The sequence below is a fragment of the Apostichopus japonicus genome, chromosome 9 (assembly GCF_037975245.1).
Source record: "Apostichopus japonicus isolate 1M-3 chromosome 9, ASM3797524v1, whole genome shotgun sequence".
In the NCBI taxonomy this organism is placed as follows: domain Eukaryota; kingdom Metazoa; phylum Echinodermata; class Holothuroidea; order Aspidochirotida; family Stichopodidae; genus Apostichopus; species Apostichopus japonicus.
In genome coordinates this window covers 26,647,349-26,666,351 of record NC_092569.1, presented here as the reverse complement: position 1 = coordinate 26,666,351, position 19,003 = coordinate 26,647,349, and the positions used below count along the sequence as shown (strand labels likewise).

The 19,003-nt window shown below is 36.2% G+C and overlaps 3 protein-coding genes across 4 annotated transcripts in view; 2 read left to right on the top strand and 1 right to left on the bottom strand.

Moving 5' to 3' along the window:
* Window positions 1–19,003, bottom strand: part of LOC139974347 (ryncolin-1-like) — a 77,690-nt gene that overhangs the window by 6,202 nt on the left and 52,485 nt on the right. The window contains exons 1-4 of one of the 2 annotated variants that reach the window (XM_071981408.1): window positions 7,370–7,583; window positions 6,123–6,179; window positions 2,597–2,709; window positions 1,418–1,546 (exon numbers count right to left, since the gene is read on the bottom strand). The exons of the other annotated variant lie outside the window; for it this stretch is intronic. Coding sequence (XP_071837509.1) covers window positions 1,418–1,546; window positions 2,597–2,709; window positions 6,123–6,179; window positions 7,370–7,439 — 369 coding nt within the window. The 5' untranslated portion in view covers window positions 7,440–7,583. Of the gene's footprint in view, window positions 1–1,417; window positions 1,547–2,596; window positions 2,710–6,122; window positions 6,180–7,369; window positions 7,584–19,003 lie in introns of those variants that run through there. 2 annotated transcript variants of the gene reach the window in all.
* The window catches only part of LOC139974340 (fibrinogen-like protein A), a 161,148-nt gene that overhangs the window by 110,219 nt on the left and 31,926 nt on the right, over window positions 1–19,003 (top strand). The window lies entirely within an intron of this gene.
* Window positions 11,857–19,003, top strand: part of LOC139974344 (fibrinogen-like protein A) — a 39,073-nt gene continuing 31,926 nt past the window's right edge. The window contains exon 1 of the mRNA XM_071981399.1: window positions 11,857–12,064. Within this exon, the coding sequence (XP_071837500.1) occupies window positions 11,974–12,064 (91 nt within the window). The 5' untranslated portion in view covers window positions 11,857–11,973. The remainder of the gene's footprint in view (window positions 12,065–19,003) is intronic.

The window sequence follows — 19,003 nt, the reverse complement described above, 5'->3', positions numbered from 1 at the left end:
GGATGTCATACTAGACTCACCGTCCATCCTCCTCCGTCAGTCATATTATACATATGCAATATATCGTCTATACTATAGGATGTCATACCAGACTCACCGTCCATCCTCCTCCGTCAGTTATAATATACATATACAATATATCGTCGATATTATAGGATGTCATACCAGACTCACCGTCCATCCTCCTCCGTCAGTTATAATATACATATACAATATATCGTCTACACTATAGGATGTCATACTAGACTTACCGTCCATCCTCCTCCGTCAGTCATAATATTCATATGCAATATATCGTATATATTATAGTCTATCTATATTAGACTTACCGTCCATCCTCCTCCGTCAGTCATATTATACATATACAGTTTATCGTCTATACTATAGGATGTCATACTAGACTCACCGTCCATCCTCCTCCGTCAGTCATATTATACATATACAATATATCGTCTATGTATACTATAGGATGTCATACTAGACTCACCGTCCGTCCTCCTCCTTCAGTCATATTATACATATGCAATATATCGTCTATACTATAGGATGTCATACTAGAATCACCGTCCATCCTCCTCCTTCAGTCATATTATACATATGCAATATATCGTCTATACTAAAGGATGTCATACTAGACTCACCGTCCATCCTCCTCCTTCAGTCATATTATACATATACAATATATCGTCTCTGTATACTATTGGATGTCATACTAGACTCACCGTGCATCCTCCTCCTTCAGTCATATTATACATATACAATATATCGTCTATACTATAGGATGTCATACTAGACTTACCGTCCATCCCCTCCGTCAGTCATATAATTTACATATACAATATATCGTCTATACTATAGGATGTCATAGTAGACTTACCGTCCATCCTCCTCCTTCAGTCATATTATACATATGCAATATATCGTCTATACTATAGGATATCATACTAGACTCATCGTCGATGCTCCTCCGTCAGTCATATTATACATATGCAATATATCGTCTATACTATAGGATGTCATACTAGACTTACCGTCCATCCTCCTCCGTCAGTCATATTATACATGTGCAATATTTCGTCTATACTATAGGATGTCATACTAGACTCACCGTCCATCCTCCTCATTCAGTCATATAATACATATGCAATATATCGTCTATACTATAGGATGTCATACCAGACTCACCGTGCATCCTCCCCCGTCAGTTATAATATACATATGCAATATATCGTCTACACTATAGGATGTCATACTAGACTTACCGTCCATCCTCCTCCGTCAGTCATAATATACATATATAATATATCGTATATATTGCAGTCTATCTATACTAGACTTACCGTCCATCCTCCTCCGTCAGTCATATTATACATATACAGTTTATCGTCTATACTACAGGATGTCATACTAGACTTACCGTCCATCCTCCTCCGTCAGTCATGTTACAGAAAACATCAAATGATGCCCCAGTCCAGTTAGTTGGTGTGATGGTGTAGATGCCAGTGGTATTAAAACCCGCGTTGAAGACATCCAAGCAGTCTTTCGTCTAATAATAACATCGAAAGAAAGTCAAGTTACTTAATAGCAAGCAGGTAATCCATGAAGTGCCATATATTATAGTTATACCAATTTTGGATCAAATATAACCTTTGTACACGATCATTCAGCTTCATCTTTTCCATTAAGCTAACACAAAGTCTTCAGGTTCCAAATTATCTGTCGAACATTTTCTTTTTTGACGATAATTTGACGAAAGCTTTCGCCCTAATATGTCAGTTTCATAAACAGCCGAAATTAAAAAGAAAGTGATATTTAATAATATTAAGTCGACAACTAACGAAGCGGCGGAAAGGGAAAATTAATATTTAATAGGCGACCTTTCTAGAAAAAGCATCACCAATTTTTTGCATAAAATAGAGCGAGAGTGGGGGATATCCCGTGGATCTCTGATGAAGACGAATATTGGACAAATATTTCTGTTTTTATCTTCAAATATGTTCAAAAAGCCGCTATACACAGGATGAGGCACAGGATGAAAATGATTTTTTTTTTTCAATTACCGCAATTTCGAGAACTGTTGCAATTTTGAGTAAAATCGTAATGTAACAAAATCCAATGAGCCAAAATAGCTTTGTTGTTACGCACGATCTAGAGGTTTTTATATCTGCTCTGAATAATTTGTCAGTTTTGTTCTCCTCCTCCACAAAAAACTTTGTCTTACCCCCCCCCCTCCCCCGCTCCCAGGACAAACATTATCAAAAGTAGGGTTTTTTGGTAGAAGTATGTTCTGCCTGACCTTTAGAAAAACATGCTCCACCCACCCACCCCCCCATTCCCTTTTATATCTGCTCGAAATAATTTGTCAGTTTTGTTCACCTCCGTCACCAAAAATATACTTTTGTCTTAACCCTACCCATCCCAACCACCCTCCCCTCCCCCTCCAGGGCAAACATTGTCAAAAGTAGGGTTTTCTGTTAAAAGGGATGTTCTGCATAACCTGCTCCACACCCACCCACCCCCCCCCCCGCCTCTGCTCCCACCCCATAAGAAAAAGTCCAGCTACTCCTCTGCACGAATCGCTCAAAGGTAAACCTACATTAGAGCCTGAGGTAGCAGCGGTCGTCTGAATCTGCTTAGTGAACGTGTTAGATGATGTCGCCATTTTAGTTGTGCTTTCAACAGGTGGCACAGAAGAATGTTGTTCGCGGGCTGCAAACAATCATGGAAAAATTGTAACGTGAACTTTTAACAGCAAGATTATTTGTGACCGAATCAATTGAACTATTCTTTTATATTTCGAATCAAACCAAATTTCTAGACGTCCCCAAGCTAGACCTTTGTAACGCAAAATAGTTGAATGGGCAATAGTCTGTGACGTCACATATGGACCAAGTTGATATATATATATATATATATATATATATATATATATATATATATATATATATATATATATATATATATATATATAAACTTGTTTTGTTCGATACAGGTGATAAAGGCCTACAGTGGAATTACGGCCTTCCTTACCGGTTTCGAACCCCTGGACATACAATCAGCCTAGTGGTTAGGGTATCCGCATACAAAGCGGGAGGCCCGGGTTCGAATCCCGGTGGATGCTGGATTGGATTTTACAACTCATTACGTTTTCAAATATATATATTCATTTGCCTTTGTCGTTTAACTCCATTTCATGAACAAAAGTCTGTTCAAAGTATCTCTTTCGAGATCCGACTTTAGGATCACAAATGACTTCGAGTTGGCTAGAATCATGTTTTGGGACATAATTCAAACTTCGGAAAAAGTCTTCCGCATGTTGCGAGAAAGCGATATACCTAGATACATTATAGAGCTTTTGCAAATTCAAATATTGAAGAAATTAAAGTAATCACGGTATGTATGTTTGTATGCTTTTTAGATCATCGGGAACTCGCGAAGAAGCCATCATTGGCTTTTCAAAGCCGCAAGCTGACCAAAGTCAGTCTCTTAGATTCATATTTAACGTCCATGATTATGAATTGTCAATTGTCAACAACTCTGAAAGCTTAACAAAGCTTAACAACTCTGTAAAATCTAACAAAAGAACCAATGAGAAAAACATTAGATTTATCGATATTAAGCCATGACACGCTAGAAAACAAATTTGATACTTGATTTGATAGAAATATCTACCTCATTGATGAGAATATTAAACTTATTTAATGAGTTTAATATTTCAGTATACGTGATAAAAATGTAAGGGCTGAGAGGACACCCTTGATGGACACCTCGCGAAACCCCGAAATACCTTGACAAGAAACCATTATTTGAAGCATAAGTATTGATGTCAGTGTTCGACTTATGGCCAAAAAATTGCATAGCAACAAATTTCGACAATTGCTATACAATATTTTTGTTGCATAGCAGTTCCCCAATATTGAATAGCAGTTTTGAAATTACCACAAAACGGACCAAATGTTGGCGATCAATGTATTAACTAGAAAATGGTTGTTTATTATTATTATTTAAACTAGTGTTGCTACGATAATCGTTTTCAATATCGGTATCGGCCGATATTTGCAATATCGGCAGCATATCGGTATCGGTAAAATGTGCCTAATTGCCGATAACAGCAAACCGATATTGAACTTTTCTTTTTAACAGCTGAGCTACCTGTACTTATTTATACTTGCAATGATTTGTTAATCTGCCCAAGACGATCCATTTCTTTAGCGTCAGTTAAACTCAGATTCATTTTCGATTAATATCCATGGAAACCTGACTCTCCGTAACATCTAAAAACACGTCTACGGCGCGCGAATATAACCAATGACCTTCGTGAACCTTGGCCTACACACAGCATTAGTGCTGCATATATACACTGTACTAACCATCAGTGGCGTAGGAAGGTATTTTTGAGTGGGGGGCTGAAGACAAATGGCCGGCCTGGGGGAGGGGTCTAAGGGGAGGGGGTGTCCCCCTCCCCTTTGGAATTTTTTGCATTTCCAGGTGGCCTCAGATGCAATTTGGTGCAATATAGCACACTTCAAACCCATTCCATTCCATTTTGTAAACTTAATTTTGTATTTTCACCTGGCCTTAGATGCAATTTGGTGCTCCAAATGAGATTTTTTTTCTCATTTGGAAATGAAAAAGGGGTTTTCTGACTTGCGAACCGGGGGGGCGGAATGATACTTCCGCCCCTCCACATTTTTCACTGGGGGGCTGGCGCCCCCCAGCCCCCCGGTTCCTACGCCCTTGCTAACCATTCATTTCCTCAAAGGCCTCCGTGAAAACCTTGAACATGATGCATACAGTAACTGCACAGTTCAGCAGTGTTGGAAAACCTTGTTCAATTACCCGCGAACACACTGTCGATTTCCCGCCGGTGTTCGCCTGCCTAGCACGCGTAACGTGCGAGCATAAAGGCGTGGTGTCCAGGGGCCCGTCTTAGGGCTATGGTGGGGTTATGGGGTAGAACCCCTCGTGGGGATCCTGGGGGCGAAAGCCCCCGAAAATTGTCATTTTTTGCGATGTCTGGCGATGAAAAAATTCGCAGTTGAGGATGCAAAATACTGACAACTTTTTTTATTTAAATTGTCACGAAACTGATGAAAATTTTAAAATGACAAGTTAGAGTAGCTATATTATCGTATAAAATGAAAAGAGATTTAATCTGTCTTTCAATCTTTAAAAAGTGCAACTTACAAAACTTCCGATATTATGAAACAAACAACGTTCAGCAAAGCCCCGTTTCTAGACTGCCTAACAATGAATAGCGTGCACTATGCGTACATTTTTACAACTGCAGTGTTTAACCCTATACCCAACTACTGTACCACGGTACATGTGCTGTGAATTTGCCCAGGTACCTTCCCAACAACTGTGAGCTCATCCCCTGTGTAACACCTGTTTGTTAACATTTTTTTGGCACGTTGCCAGGGAGCTTAGTTACGTGAGATCCGTAACCGCCGAGGTGGTTAGGCTATTTGCTTCACACTTAACTATGGTAGGATAATATTTTTTCAGGTTTTTTTTTTCGCTATACGGTCAAGTGAATAAGTTGTACATTGATTATAAACTCAATAAATTATAACTTCTACATTGTGATCGACAGTTCGTAAGTTAAGGTTTGAGTGTTTGCTCCCAAATCTGACTAGGAATTTGTATCGCACAAATCGGCACAATGTGCGATGCTGATTTGGAAACGTCTCGCAAGTTTGTCGTTTTGGATCGCATTTTGCGATGCGATACCGGAAAAATCGAACACTGATTGATGTTACTGTACAGCAGATCTTGACCAACTCTTCGAGTTGGGGGACGCTGATTGTATGTCCAGAGGTTCGAAAGCGGTAAGGAAGGTCGTATTCCACTGTAGGCGTTTGTCACCTGTATCGAACAATACTAGTTCTGTTTGTGGTGACATATTTTGCATTATTCTAGAGATCAAACATGATTCTAACCAACTCAACCAAAACAATATATATATATATATATATATATATATATATATATATATATATATATATATATATATATATATATATATATATATATATATATATATATATAATAAAATATAATGATATTTTCAATTAACACCTTGTGTCAGTATATGAAAAGCAATTAAAATATCACCCTACCTTTCTCCTCTCTCGGGTTCCTACATTTGAAGGTACCACGATAACCAGTGTCTTTAGCTGTGAGAAAAAGAGAGCAGTCTAGTTTCCTCTTTAATGATTTAGGGTATAATATATATATATATATATATATATATATATATATATATATATATATATATATATATATATATATATTTATATATATATATATATATATATATATATATATATATATATCTTTTTATATCTTGTTTAAATTCTCAACAGTTTACTGTGCTTCATGACATGCATACAAATAGTAACAATTAGAAGTAAGAACAGCGTAAAGAAAAAAAAATCAGCTAAAAAGATAATCAAGCTACACACCACTACAAATACACACAAACATTTATATATTTCGAACCTCTGGACATACAATCAGCGTCCATGGCCTATAGTTGGTTAGGGTATCCGCTTACAAAGCGGAAGGCCCGGGTACGAATCCCGGTGGAGGCTGCAATTTTTTTCACTGTTCTTGATTTTCCACTTCATTACGATTTTCAATTATATATATATATATATATATATATATATATATATATATATATATATATATATATATATACATATATATATATACATATATATATATATATTAGAAAAGAAGAAGATTAAAATTGTTTGTACGAAATATATTCATATATATATATATATATATATATATATATATATATATATATAAACTCAGCACATGAATACACCCAAAAAAATATAAATATTAAAATTAAATTAAAATAAATTGGATGCTCCACTAAAAAGGAAAAGCGTTCAAAGATATAAGGCAAAGTTTAAAGAACAAGAGGTCTATCGGGGGGGGGGGGGGGGGGTTCAGTGAACCGAATTTAATAAAAGACGGTTTTCATATATTGGGGCCAAAAGAATGGAACCATTTCCCAAGTAATGTTAAATGTGCCGCAACCATAACCCGTTTTAATTAAGGATATTTATGACTCTTTTAATTTTATCTTATTGTTGTTTGTCTCTTCATCTGCATATTTTTTCTGGGCTCTTACTTTATGTTTTGCTCTATTTTAGTCAACTTTTGTAAGCTTATAGTTTTGCTTTTTTTAGTATTTACTGCTGGTTTACTGCCATATTTTCAACCATTATATATTTTTATGCATTTTGTAACTGATGACTTGGGGGGAAAGTTAGGCCCGGCTTACTGGGGTACACTCTTCTTTGCGAAAGTTCAAATAAAGATAAATTAAAAATTAAAATATACTCACCTTTCGTCAAAGCAGTAGTTACAAGATGAACCATCAACAGCTTGATAATGGTCGCTCTAGAAAGCTTCATATTTCTTCTTGTTACAGAATAATGATAAAGTCCACAGAGAGATATAAGAATAACTCAAGCCTTAGGAAAAGGTAGAATTTGAGTCGCCACTACAAAGTTCCTTGCAACGATACAATCTTCCGCAAGAAAAATGATACCAAATGGTATTCTGGTGCTGCTTTAAATACAATGCAGCTAACAATTTGCAATGATTTCAATCACGCACAGTTTAACAACATATTTCCTTGGCAACAGGCACTAACGTTCATTGTGTTTTTCATTGTGTAAGTCGTTCGATTTAACCATCTTAAACATTAACCAACATTTATATCAGAAATATCATTAAAAACCTTCGTAAAGTTAATAAATAGGCCTTCGTGGATACATGACGAGAGCTAATTAGTTTAGTTTCAATTGTTTATTAGCCCTTCACGTGCATCAGAAATTTGGCGAATATTTGAAAGGATTGTGTGCCACGGATGTAGAACCTGTGAACTAAGAGATGGTAAACATGAGTATCTTGTCTGACGGACGTAAACACATTCCTTGTACGGTGGGGAGAGGGCGGGGATGGGTAAAATACTAAGTCGCAGAGTACATAGCAGCGATGGACATCTCAGGTCCAGCTAAAGATAACAAGGTATCACATTTCATTACTGTCTGCATTTTGTAGCAACAAGAAAAAAACTTCACTTGCAAGCAACGGAAAGTTAACTTTTTCAGAGGGCGGCACGCGGTTTGGGGCGAGTCTTCAATGTCTTTAAGGAGCGGCTGCTTATTTCTTTCATAATTTGATTCTACATAGGACTAACATGTTAACTGCAAACATCAAAACGTTTTTTTTTCTCGTTTGTATAATTTCACTTTGTTGTTTTGAGCTTGGATTAGACAGGAGGTTCCAAATTTACCTTAAGTGATGTAAAGTTTACATTTATGCCAATGACTGTGATGAAATCGTTTTCAAATGCAACATAATTTTGAAGTTTATATTTTGTAACTTTCAACTACAGCGACAAAGAAAAACCTGAATCAAATTTATCATTGTACGTCTGACATCACATGCATCTGCTTGCTTCAAGTTCACTTTTGGTCTCGGTATCAATCTGATGTTAACTGAAAACGTTGCCTAGGAAATGAATTCAAACTTCAACTGGAAGCTTAGATTGTATTCCTCTTCCATCAGTCCAAAATAATCATTCAACTGGAATAGCCTTATTTTTTCTGTTTTTATTAATTAGGTTATATATCGCCGACTGGAGTATCACTGGAAATAGAATCCGTTACCATAACAACCTCCAAAAAAAAATCAATAACAAATTCTGATTAACGTTTTATTTTTTATCAATATGGAATATTTAACGACAGTTTGTGGCGGTCATTAACACACACTAAATTGCCCTTTATTACTGGAAATTAATTTAGAGCTTTCATTTAATAGTATAGTTTTCGATCGATTTGACGTTCAACTGTTTTAAGCTACATTCAAACACAATAGAGGTATATGAATACATAAATGTCATTGCCACCGCTTTCTATTTTTTCCACACGTAGGCCTTCGAGTGATTCTGAAAAGTACGGTAGTTCTGAGAGGACAAATGAGTTGTACATAGTCCTATCGTGTAAAGTATAAGCAGGGAACAATTCTCTGGTATGAGTTACGCGATATCGCAACAATTTGATATGTAATGTCAAGATATCATGTTAACTGTAACTTGACGAGTCATCAATTAGCTTGTTTATTGACGTGTTTGTCAAGTTTTACATATCTAACGCCAAAACTCGACAATTTACGAATTTACAATTTTCTTCAAGATGTCATGTTATCGTAACGTGTCATCTCGACAAATGTCGATTTTTTTGTAAATGTTAACAAGTATACATGCAAATCACCAACTCGATAATTTGACAATTTTCGTCAAGTTAAGCGGTAAACAGTGAGTCTACAACTCGGATGTCTCTTCAGGGCCACCGTAAAGAGATAAAAAATTAAAACAGAAAAACATTACTTGTTCATATCCAATTGTGCAAAAAACATCAAAATATAACTCTTCTTTGCAAAATAGATGTCTCTAAATTTGAAAAGAAGAAAACCATATATCGCCACCAATAGTTAATAACTCCTTTGTTAAAAAGGAAACACTCCCTAAAAAGCCAATTTTGGTGTTGATTTTAAATTCATTTTCGTTATTGTTCAATAACAAGAGAAAATTGTAACGGTTTAGCTAGCTGATTGATAGTTATAGTCGGTACACAAATTTGGATAACATTATCACCAGTAGGCGACCAAACACGAAAATCTACATATTTAAAGACCAGCAATCGTCCAACATTCCAGCCAACGACCGATTAATATCTCATGAGGACTGAGCCGTCGTCCACCAGACTTCCACTCTATCCACCCACCCCCCATCCCATCCCCTCCCCCTTGATGACATTGTTTTGGTATGGTATATTGAGCATGCCTATCGAGATATGGATTTAGTTATTTATATAATTCATATTTTTTGAAGTTAACATGTTTAAATAATATTGGAACTAGATAATCAAATCATTGTATAAAGGACCAGGGGGTAAAGACAACACCTCCCCGATTTCAAAAATAAGAGAATTTAAGTTTAATTAAGGCCGCCTATGTTGATATGACACCATACAGACTGTAACCTTTGTTACGAATTGCAATTTTGAGAGGGTTGGCGGGCCTGAAAAGTGGGCCGAAGTCCATTTTTTGGGACGAATCTAAAGAGAGGGGCGACCAATAACTCCGCTTTCAGAAATGTGTTTAGTAAGGGGGCTTAGATGCAAAACAATGATATTATTTCTACAATGTTTGCCCGTGTACGCGACTCGTTGTGCTTATGTAATTCTTTGATCTCTCCACTTCTTACACTGGTCTTGATAATATCTCCGTCAATGACGTTAAATTGATCATTTTCGATAATATGAATATTCAAATTGATATTGAACCAACCATATTTGTCGATTGGATCCTATTACAGTGGTTACAAACATATTGTGTACAGTCAATTTGTCTCATTTTCAGATCCGCACAGTTTATTCATCTTCCCAGCTAATAATTTATAATACCATTGTGACGTAGACGTTCAAAGAAGACTTCCACCTCGAACTAGCTGTCGCTTTGGTTAATATTCCCTTGAATAAACACGAAAAAGAACTGTTCCCTTCGTCATGGAGTTGTGCTCAGGTTTTTGGAGGTTATCATACCTTTTGGCTAAGACCAAGTGCAGCACTGTTTCCTTTTTATGCCCCTGCCTAAATCAGTCGGAAGAATTTTAGAACCACCCCCTCCCACTCCCCCTCTCCCTCCGGCTTCCACCTCTGAAATCCTGTGCACGACTAGCTACATATATACCTGTAAGCTTATTGGCTAAGATCATGTGATCACCAGTAAATATTTAACAGTATAGGTGGTTCACCAACCTTTAACCTGATCATGTGTAGTATCTATTCCCTCTGCAAGGGATTCGTGATAGTAACTTTGACCAAGGTGTCTGTAGCAAGTTCCTGCTTTGACGTAAGACCGGTATGATCACACATAGTCACAGTCTCCTTGCTAAGGGGACCGGGGTTGTATGCGGATCAGTTAAGTAGTTTGGTTTTACCCTCGTGAACAAACATCTCTTACATAGTCACAATGTCAGGGGACTGGGGCTACGAGTGTAACACAATTACGGTGAACTCATATTGATTTCCAATGTTCAGGCGGTATTACTGTATATTATGTAAACTTTAACATCGTACCCCCCCCCCCGCTTCCCTCCCCAGTAGGCCTACAAAACAGTTGTTGCTCCCCTGTCTATTGATCACCAGAAGTCTTTCATATATAAGCTACCATAAAGGATTATCACAACATCTCTGAAACCCTTTACGAAGTACGCGGATACAAATGTTTTTGAAAACATCATTTACATTTTTTGTAATCTTTTCAAGAGAAACGTGGAACCCGAGGAGTAGGAAAGTTGATCAATCGGAGAATGCAGAAACCTCGAAGGGTATGGAATATGTGACTTTGCTTTGCATAGCAACAACAAATTTTTCTCAAGACGTATCATATGAAAGAAGATAATTAACCCTTGACATCTAACGAGCTGTTACAGTCTAACTGGGTGTTGGAGGGACAAACAGCCAATTGAGAGTAAGCAATTTTCATTGAATATTCATATTGTAAAGGTATCGTCTACCAATCGACCACTCAGCGGCTTCCAGAGTTATCACTTGATATTTGATATGATGTGAACACGAAATTTGTATATAGCTTCCACATTGTATAATCACAATCGTTGATCTTGAATATGCATGAAACATTACATACGTCAGCCACATAATGACCAATGAAAAGTCACTATATGTGTATCTTTGTTGGACATCACTCTATGAAGATGGTAATAAGTACATGGCAAAGTCATTAATCTTCATTATAGTACCACAGAGACGGCAAGACATACATATATGATATATACCAATTTACTATCACAGGAAAATACACATTTGATAAACTTAGATTGTTTTTCCCTTTCCGCTTTTGGATTTGTTCAAAATGGAGAAAGGAGGATTAAAGCAGTGTCGATCACCTTTTCTTATTTATCTTCTGATTGCTGTCGTTCTGCTTCTTGGAGGAAGGTCTCAAGGTAGGCTTAATTTTTACATTACATTACTAATTTTTAAAAATGATATATGAGTGAGTATCCATGAATGTACAATGAAAATAGTGTTCTGTAATGGAACAACCGTGTCGACATAAGTTTAGACCTAATTTATGATTTATTTTTTAGAAATGCATAATGTCACATTTATCTTTTCTTCTTCTGGGTCCGGACCTCCAAACCCCTTACTTGAGAGTGTCCTTCAACGACCCCAGGGTCATACCCCTAATATTCGTATAAGAGCAAAGGTGAACTATATATGCTATACTTCCAGTCCAACTGGACTGTAGGAATATAAGCCAGCGCTGCCAGTTAGGCGCCCCAAAAATCACAAATTTCGCGACTTTTAAATTTCATTAGCAGTAGGAAAATGAAAAGTCCGGCCAAGCAGGGTTTTCGGGGGGAGGGGGCAGGGGCGTGGTCGGGACACCGGAGAATATTTTTGTAGAGGCTTACAAATTTAAGAGAAACATTAGCTGAAGTTTTCAAATTCTCCCAAAGAGCATTGATATCAAACATTTCATGTTGTTCGATCAGTCCAACTCAGTATAGCTTTGCCTAGGCTATAGCAAAACCATTACAATTCTTAACCGAACGTTCCACTCCATAGAGTTCATCCAAGAGGTCTCCAACTCTGCAACAAATCGCCAACAGACCTGATTTTACCATCTGATAAACTGTCATACCTAGTATAGGCAATATTCTTTGCGTTACACATAATATTAGGCTAGACTTATATTAACAGCAAAGATTCTAGAAAATATTTTATGTTTACTTCATGGCTTTTCATCCTCCTCCGAGGCTTAAGAACAATGATGGAGGAGGGGTAGCACATGGGTCTTTGACGTCAGAGCTGTGGTTACCCCCCACCTCCTCCATAAAAAAAAAAAAAATCCTTAAAAGCGTCAAATGCCGCATTCGGTGGCATATTGACATTAGGATTTAGGTCCTGTGCCCGCCACTGTTTATGAACATAATAAGTTAGGCTACATGCTTCCCTTGTAAAGATTGTTTTGTAATGTGGCTCTTACACCTCCTTGGTAATTTTGTTGAGATCCATAAGACACTGTAACATCTGTAAAAGTCTTCAACTTGCACTGGATTCGTACTACATGACCTTTCCCTCGAGTCCACAACGCGGGTTACAGTTTGTCCTATTTTGAAGTCACTGTTTGTAGTGCTTGTTTTGCATTTTGCGACTCTTTTACCACTAGAACGTTACTAATTGTCCTTTTGAATTCATCAACGTTCCTTTCTGCCATTTCACAGGCAGAGGGAATAAGACTAAAGTATACTACAACCATTATTGTTATCGTCTTTGACACTATTTGCCAAGAAGAACTATACTGTTTGTCAAGCTAATATCTCTCTTCATAGCTAACGAACTCGTCATTGGTTGAATCAATACTATAACAAATGTAGGCCTATACATTGGAACCAGCTAAGAAATAGAACCCAAGTTTCTTCATAAGAAAATCTTTGTCGCCGGTGTTATATACTGGAGTAAAGAACATAAAAAATATATATGTAAACTTGGGTAAAGACACTAAATATGAGAGAACTCAATCATTAATGAAAGCCATTTATTTTATTGAACTGCATTCTACATTGCAAGAGCAAGTGAACAACTGATAAAGGGAGGGCGTAATATAATATAAGAACAAAGAAACATGAATATGTATGACTCGAGATGAGGAGATATGTCATTTGTAAACCAGGTTTCAGTAAAGCCAATTATGGAAAAATCTTGATTTAAAAAGAGATCAAAGTAGCAATATCGGAAAATTGTTTTCTTAGACTACGACTATTGTGATGTAGTAATGATATACACTTATTGGGTGGTTAATTATTAAAAGAATCGATACCATACTACTTACAAGATATATTATTTTCGCTCATGTCCTCCGTGGAATTAATGTTAAAAAGTATAATGACTAGTAGAAAGTCAAGTTTGATTGCCATTTTCACTGAAATGAATTGAGTCCAATAGTAAATTCAGTTAGTTTTTATGGCCTCCTTTATTAGCAGTTCCTGTCTGTCCTTGCTTCTTGGAGGCGGAAATTGTAGGTTTTCTCGATCGCTGGTTGTGTGATTTTCTTTTGTTGACTGGTTAACTTCTTCGGTATAGTGTAGACTTCATTGGTTGAAACTGCTCTCTTCATTCTTGTGTTTTCTGTTGCCGAGGATCAAGTTCTCGCGGGATGGGAATTGGATGTTGTAGGAAGGTTTTCTTTTGGGTTTTACTATATTTTTCTGCTGGTTTGGTCTGTTTGTTATTGCTATTTTCACTATGTCTTTGCTTTGGTAAATCTTCGCTTTCTGTGTCCATGACGATCGAAGTTTCACTTTCGCCTGTGTCTAAGTTCGATCCAGTGGCTTGATCTGTCACTTGACTGTCTTTTCTAGTGTCTCCTTTAAGGTTAGATTGTTTGTGAACTTCATCATTGTTCCCTTGATCGGATTCTCTTGTCGTCTCTTTGTCTTGCTGATCCTACAGTTGAAGTTTTTGTTGCCAAAACGATAACAGTTAAAGCATTCTATTGTTGGGGAATCTTGATTCGGAGTGTCCCAGCTTATCACATTGTTTACATCTATAGTTTGGGCAGTTTCTCATTAGATGATCCTCTCCATTGCAATTGTTACAAACCCTACTTTGGCCATTGTGTTTGAGTCTTATATGAATGCCTCCAATAACAACAGCATATGGTAGACTTTTTACCTTGCTTGGTAATTCAAGCCGTTACAAATCGTGTCCGTTTTGGAACTTGGGAAAATCATTGTAGAATTTATGGGTCCATTCAGATCAAATTTTGCAGCCAAGCTCTGTAAATTTGTCGTTTAGTTCAGAATCATCAATAAAAACAGGGACGTTGAATAAAGTAACAGTCAATATATGTCTTGTTACACCAATCACGACTCAATTTGTAAGCCCGACTCCTGTAACCATTCAGCATCCTTTACGTTTCTAAGTGTGACAATCCATTGCCCAAAAATGTGAACACATCCGATGATGTTCTTCCTTCCGACGTCACTTTAGATAGCATTTATCGCATCAATATTGTTAAACGAGCAATCAATACATTTTATGCTATTATCCTTCAGGTTGTTGATTTTCTGCCGTTGCTCTTTACTAACATGTCTACGGTGGCTAGAATTAGCAGAACTCCTATTTGTATAGTGAAGGGCTGACTTACGCCGAAAGACGCAGCCGCCTCCAATTCTATAAAACAGTTTCCTTTCAAAATGTGTTCCAAATTCAATTTACCAAGCAATTAAATCAAATGAATCGTTTGTGCAATCTGGTAACTAGCAAATCTCCAATCAAAACTAACAAATGGCTGAAAAAAAATCGTATAATTTTGAGAGACATAAATTGTGACATGCTCGCGGGTCGCGAGCTCACACATTTTTCTTGAAATCTGCAGTATTTCTTGACATTAGTGCTACAGCTATGTTCAGGACTGCATCCCTGCTCCAGCAGTATATATGTAGCCTGTATTACCTGGAACTTATATGTTGTACAAGGATGAAGAGAGCATGAGCAATGAATGTAGCTTACAAGTTGATGGAACAATAAATAAAGCATGATTACAATGTAATTATTGATCTAACATTCATGTGTTGTATACAGTGATTATAGCTTTGTCCATTTCAATATCAGAGAGCTTTTGGGGAAAGTATTGATCAATTTTTTTGTAATTTGCAATTGAAGATGTAACTTTTGATTAATATTATAATTTAATTTAATTCATGAGCGAACTTTGAACCAAAATAACACTATGGAGATATCTCTAACTATTATATTCACACCTGCATTATTAGGCAAAATTTTGTAAATTATTCCAAATCTTAGCCGAGTGAGCACAATCATAAAATATATGTTCAATGGTTTCAGTATATTCTTGACAAATATTACAATTATCAGAAGTGATAACTTTTATGAAATGCAAATACTTGTTAGTTGGAATATTCCTAGCAACAGTCTATATTGAAACCATGTAAGTTTAACGTCACTCGAACACCGAAAAGGGACAAAACAATAAAAAGACCAATCCTTTTTACTGATATCAATAGTCTGACACCACTTAATATAGGATTTGTGCTCATCACCTGAAAACTCCAGCAATCTATTGTAAACTGCTTTAGAACAAAAATAACCACTTGCATGCAGAGTATTTATATAACTATTATTAGGAAAAATAACCCTTAAAATTATATCATTGGATAAACCCTTCCATTTTTTCCTAAATAGAGCTCATAATACTCCAAAACATTGGTTGATATGTTAAACTCTTGAGTAAAATTATCAAATTATAAAAAGTACCATTACTAATCAAATCGCCAATAAAACGTATACCCTTGTCATACCAACGCTTGTAATATACTGGGCTATTTCCAACTTTAAATAAACTGCTATTCCAAATTGGCAATGTTAACATAGTATAGTATCATTGTAAATAGTAGAGAAAACATCATGAATAAAATTATGTGTAGTTTCAAAAAATGGTTCTTTCAAAAAGGATAACAGATTTTGAACTCACTAACTTTACATAAAAATCCCCATTATCAAAGAAAGAGTCAATACTTATATTGTACCTACGTAAAATACAGCAGACAAAACTAGAGCTCTTGCTCTTCAACAAACGACCAAACGTAAAGATCTTAAGAGCAATACATTGTTTACAAAAACTACCATTTTCAATCCCCCATCGGGATATCCTTGTATTAATTGTCTTCGACTTATACGGTCTGGTTATTTTCCACACAAAACGGAAAAACATGGAAGGCACTTTTTTAATGTACTCTGCACTGGGTAATGGGAGCGTCATAATATAGTAATTAAAACAAGGCAATAATAAAGATTTAACAATGGTAATGCGACCCAGCACTGTAAGATTTACGTTTAGCCCAAATCTCTAAAGCATTAAACACTTTAGTCAGTGCATTACCATAGTTATTAATCATACTTGTTAGATTAGTATTATAAACACAATCCCCAATAGTGTAAAATCATCATCTTTATTCCAACAGATATGATATTTTTTATTGAAAGGAAACAAAGACCCTTTCAACTCCCCAACCCAACAAGAAGAGACTTGCTAGGCTTTATTTTTAGCCCAGACAAAGAACCAAAATAATCGAGCTGTTTCATAATATTAATAAAAGATATTTCATCCCGTGCATGAAAAAGGTTGATTCATCAGCATACTGAACTAGTTTATAACAGCTTCCTCCTATATCAATACCCTGGATAGAATTATCATTATTAATAAGAATGCTCAATCATTCTACACTTAAAATAAAGAGATATGGAGACAAAGGGTCTCCTTGTCTGCAACCACGATCAATAGAAATGAAAAACCATTTACAAGAACAGAGGAAATAAATATCACTATAAAAAGTATCAAACCACTGGATTATGGAGGACCGAACTTAAAAAGGCGGAGTACATTTCTAATGAACCTAATCGAAATAGGCCTACTATCAAAAGCCTTTTCAAAATCAATCCCAAATAAAATCCCTGGCGTTTGGTCTTCTTCTAATAATGTCATACACTGTACGAATGCTATCAATAATATACCTTGAACTTGATAATTTGGGGGGGGGGGGGGAAAGTACTTGACTACATGCAAATGAAAAATGTAAGCTAAAGCAAAGTGTCCAGTCTTTGTTATAGTTTTGTTCGATAATCAAAACATCAATCGGAGGCATGCATTGGTACGTAGAACATGTATTGACCTTTCGGTTCATTACTGAACTTTAAAACAAGTATGTACAGGTAATTTGCTCTGTTTACATGTTCTACTCAATTACCATGCCAGCACCATTCCATAGTGTCTCTCTCTCTCTCTTTATGTTCCCCCAGTAACCTTGACTTGTAATAGTTTCCCTTGCATTGAGTTTAGAGAAAATTGTTCACTGTGTATAGCTCCATGTTGAGGTCAAGCCATGTGCTCCTGGTGAGTCGGGTGACTATTTTGGGACTCAGAACTGGATGTTTGCTGTTACCATTTTTCATTTGCTTCATCTCTACAAATGGGCAAAATCTTTTGCAAAAAATAACCTCGTAATGAATGTGTGATGATTTAAAAAAGAAAAGTACCAACAAAAATCTTTAGACTGTACATTTTGATCAAATTTATGCACAGTCGGGCTGTAAGAAAGTGAGAAATGTTGCCATATTTTAGTTTAAGTTTATGGTAGTAATATTGAGTTCATCTGTTTAAATTTGGTTAACAAATCAACCAATTGCTTTTCAAACCTCAGATTACAATTTTTGAATGGACATCACCTTTGTTAGGCCCATATAGAGAGAGTGTAATGGGTGAGTGCACATCCCTCACCCTCCCCGCCCCATCCCTCATTTTCAAAGGTCCACATTTCCCTGAGCAGAGAATGTTTTTTTGTGACTCAGGGAATGTCAGCAAACTGTAGCCAATGTCACAAATTAATGTTGAATTCAATAAAAAAAATGTCACCATATTGCAGTAAATGCATAACATCATAGAAACTGACCTGTTTGTATGTAGTGTGTTCTTTCACCATGTGTTATATTTAACTGGCAAGTATGAACAACTCAATTAAATTTGTCTGACTAGTTTGTCATAAAAACGCATACCATTCATATACAAAGGGACTTCACAATTTTGGAATCTACAATGTACATGGTTCTTTTATTGCTACGGTACCTTTGTACAGTACTCATTCATATAAACTTCATTACAAAATAGAAAGTTTCAGTGTCCAATCTCACAGGACAAATAATGTGCATAAAATCAGCACAGTTTACAAAAGTAGACACAAACTCAATCATCGTGATAAATATGTATGTCATATGTGATAGAGATACTGTCAAAGTCATGAAAAATAAATTTAGTTAAAGCGGAACATAATTTAAGCATTCTGGTGAAATTTGCATTCAAT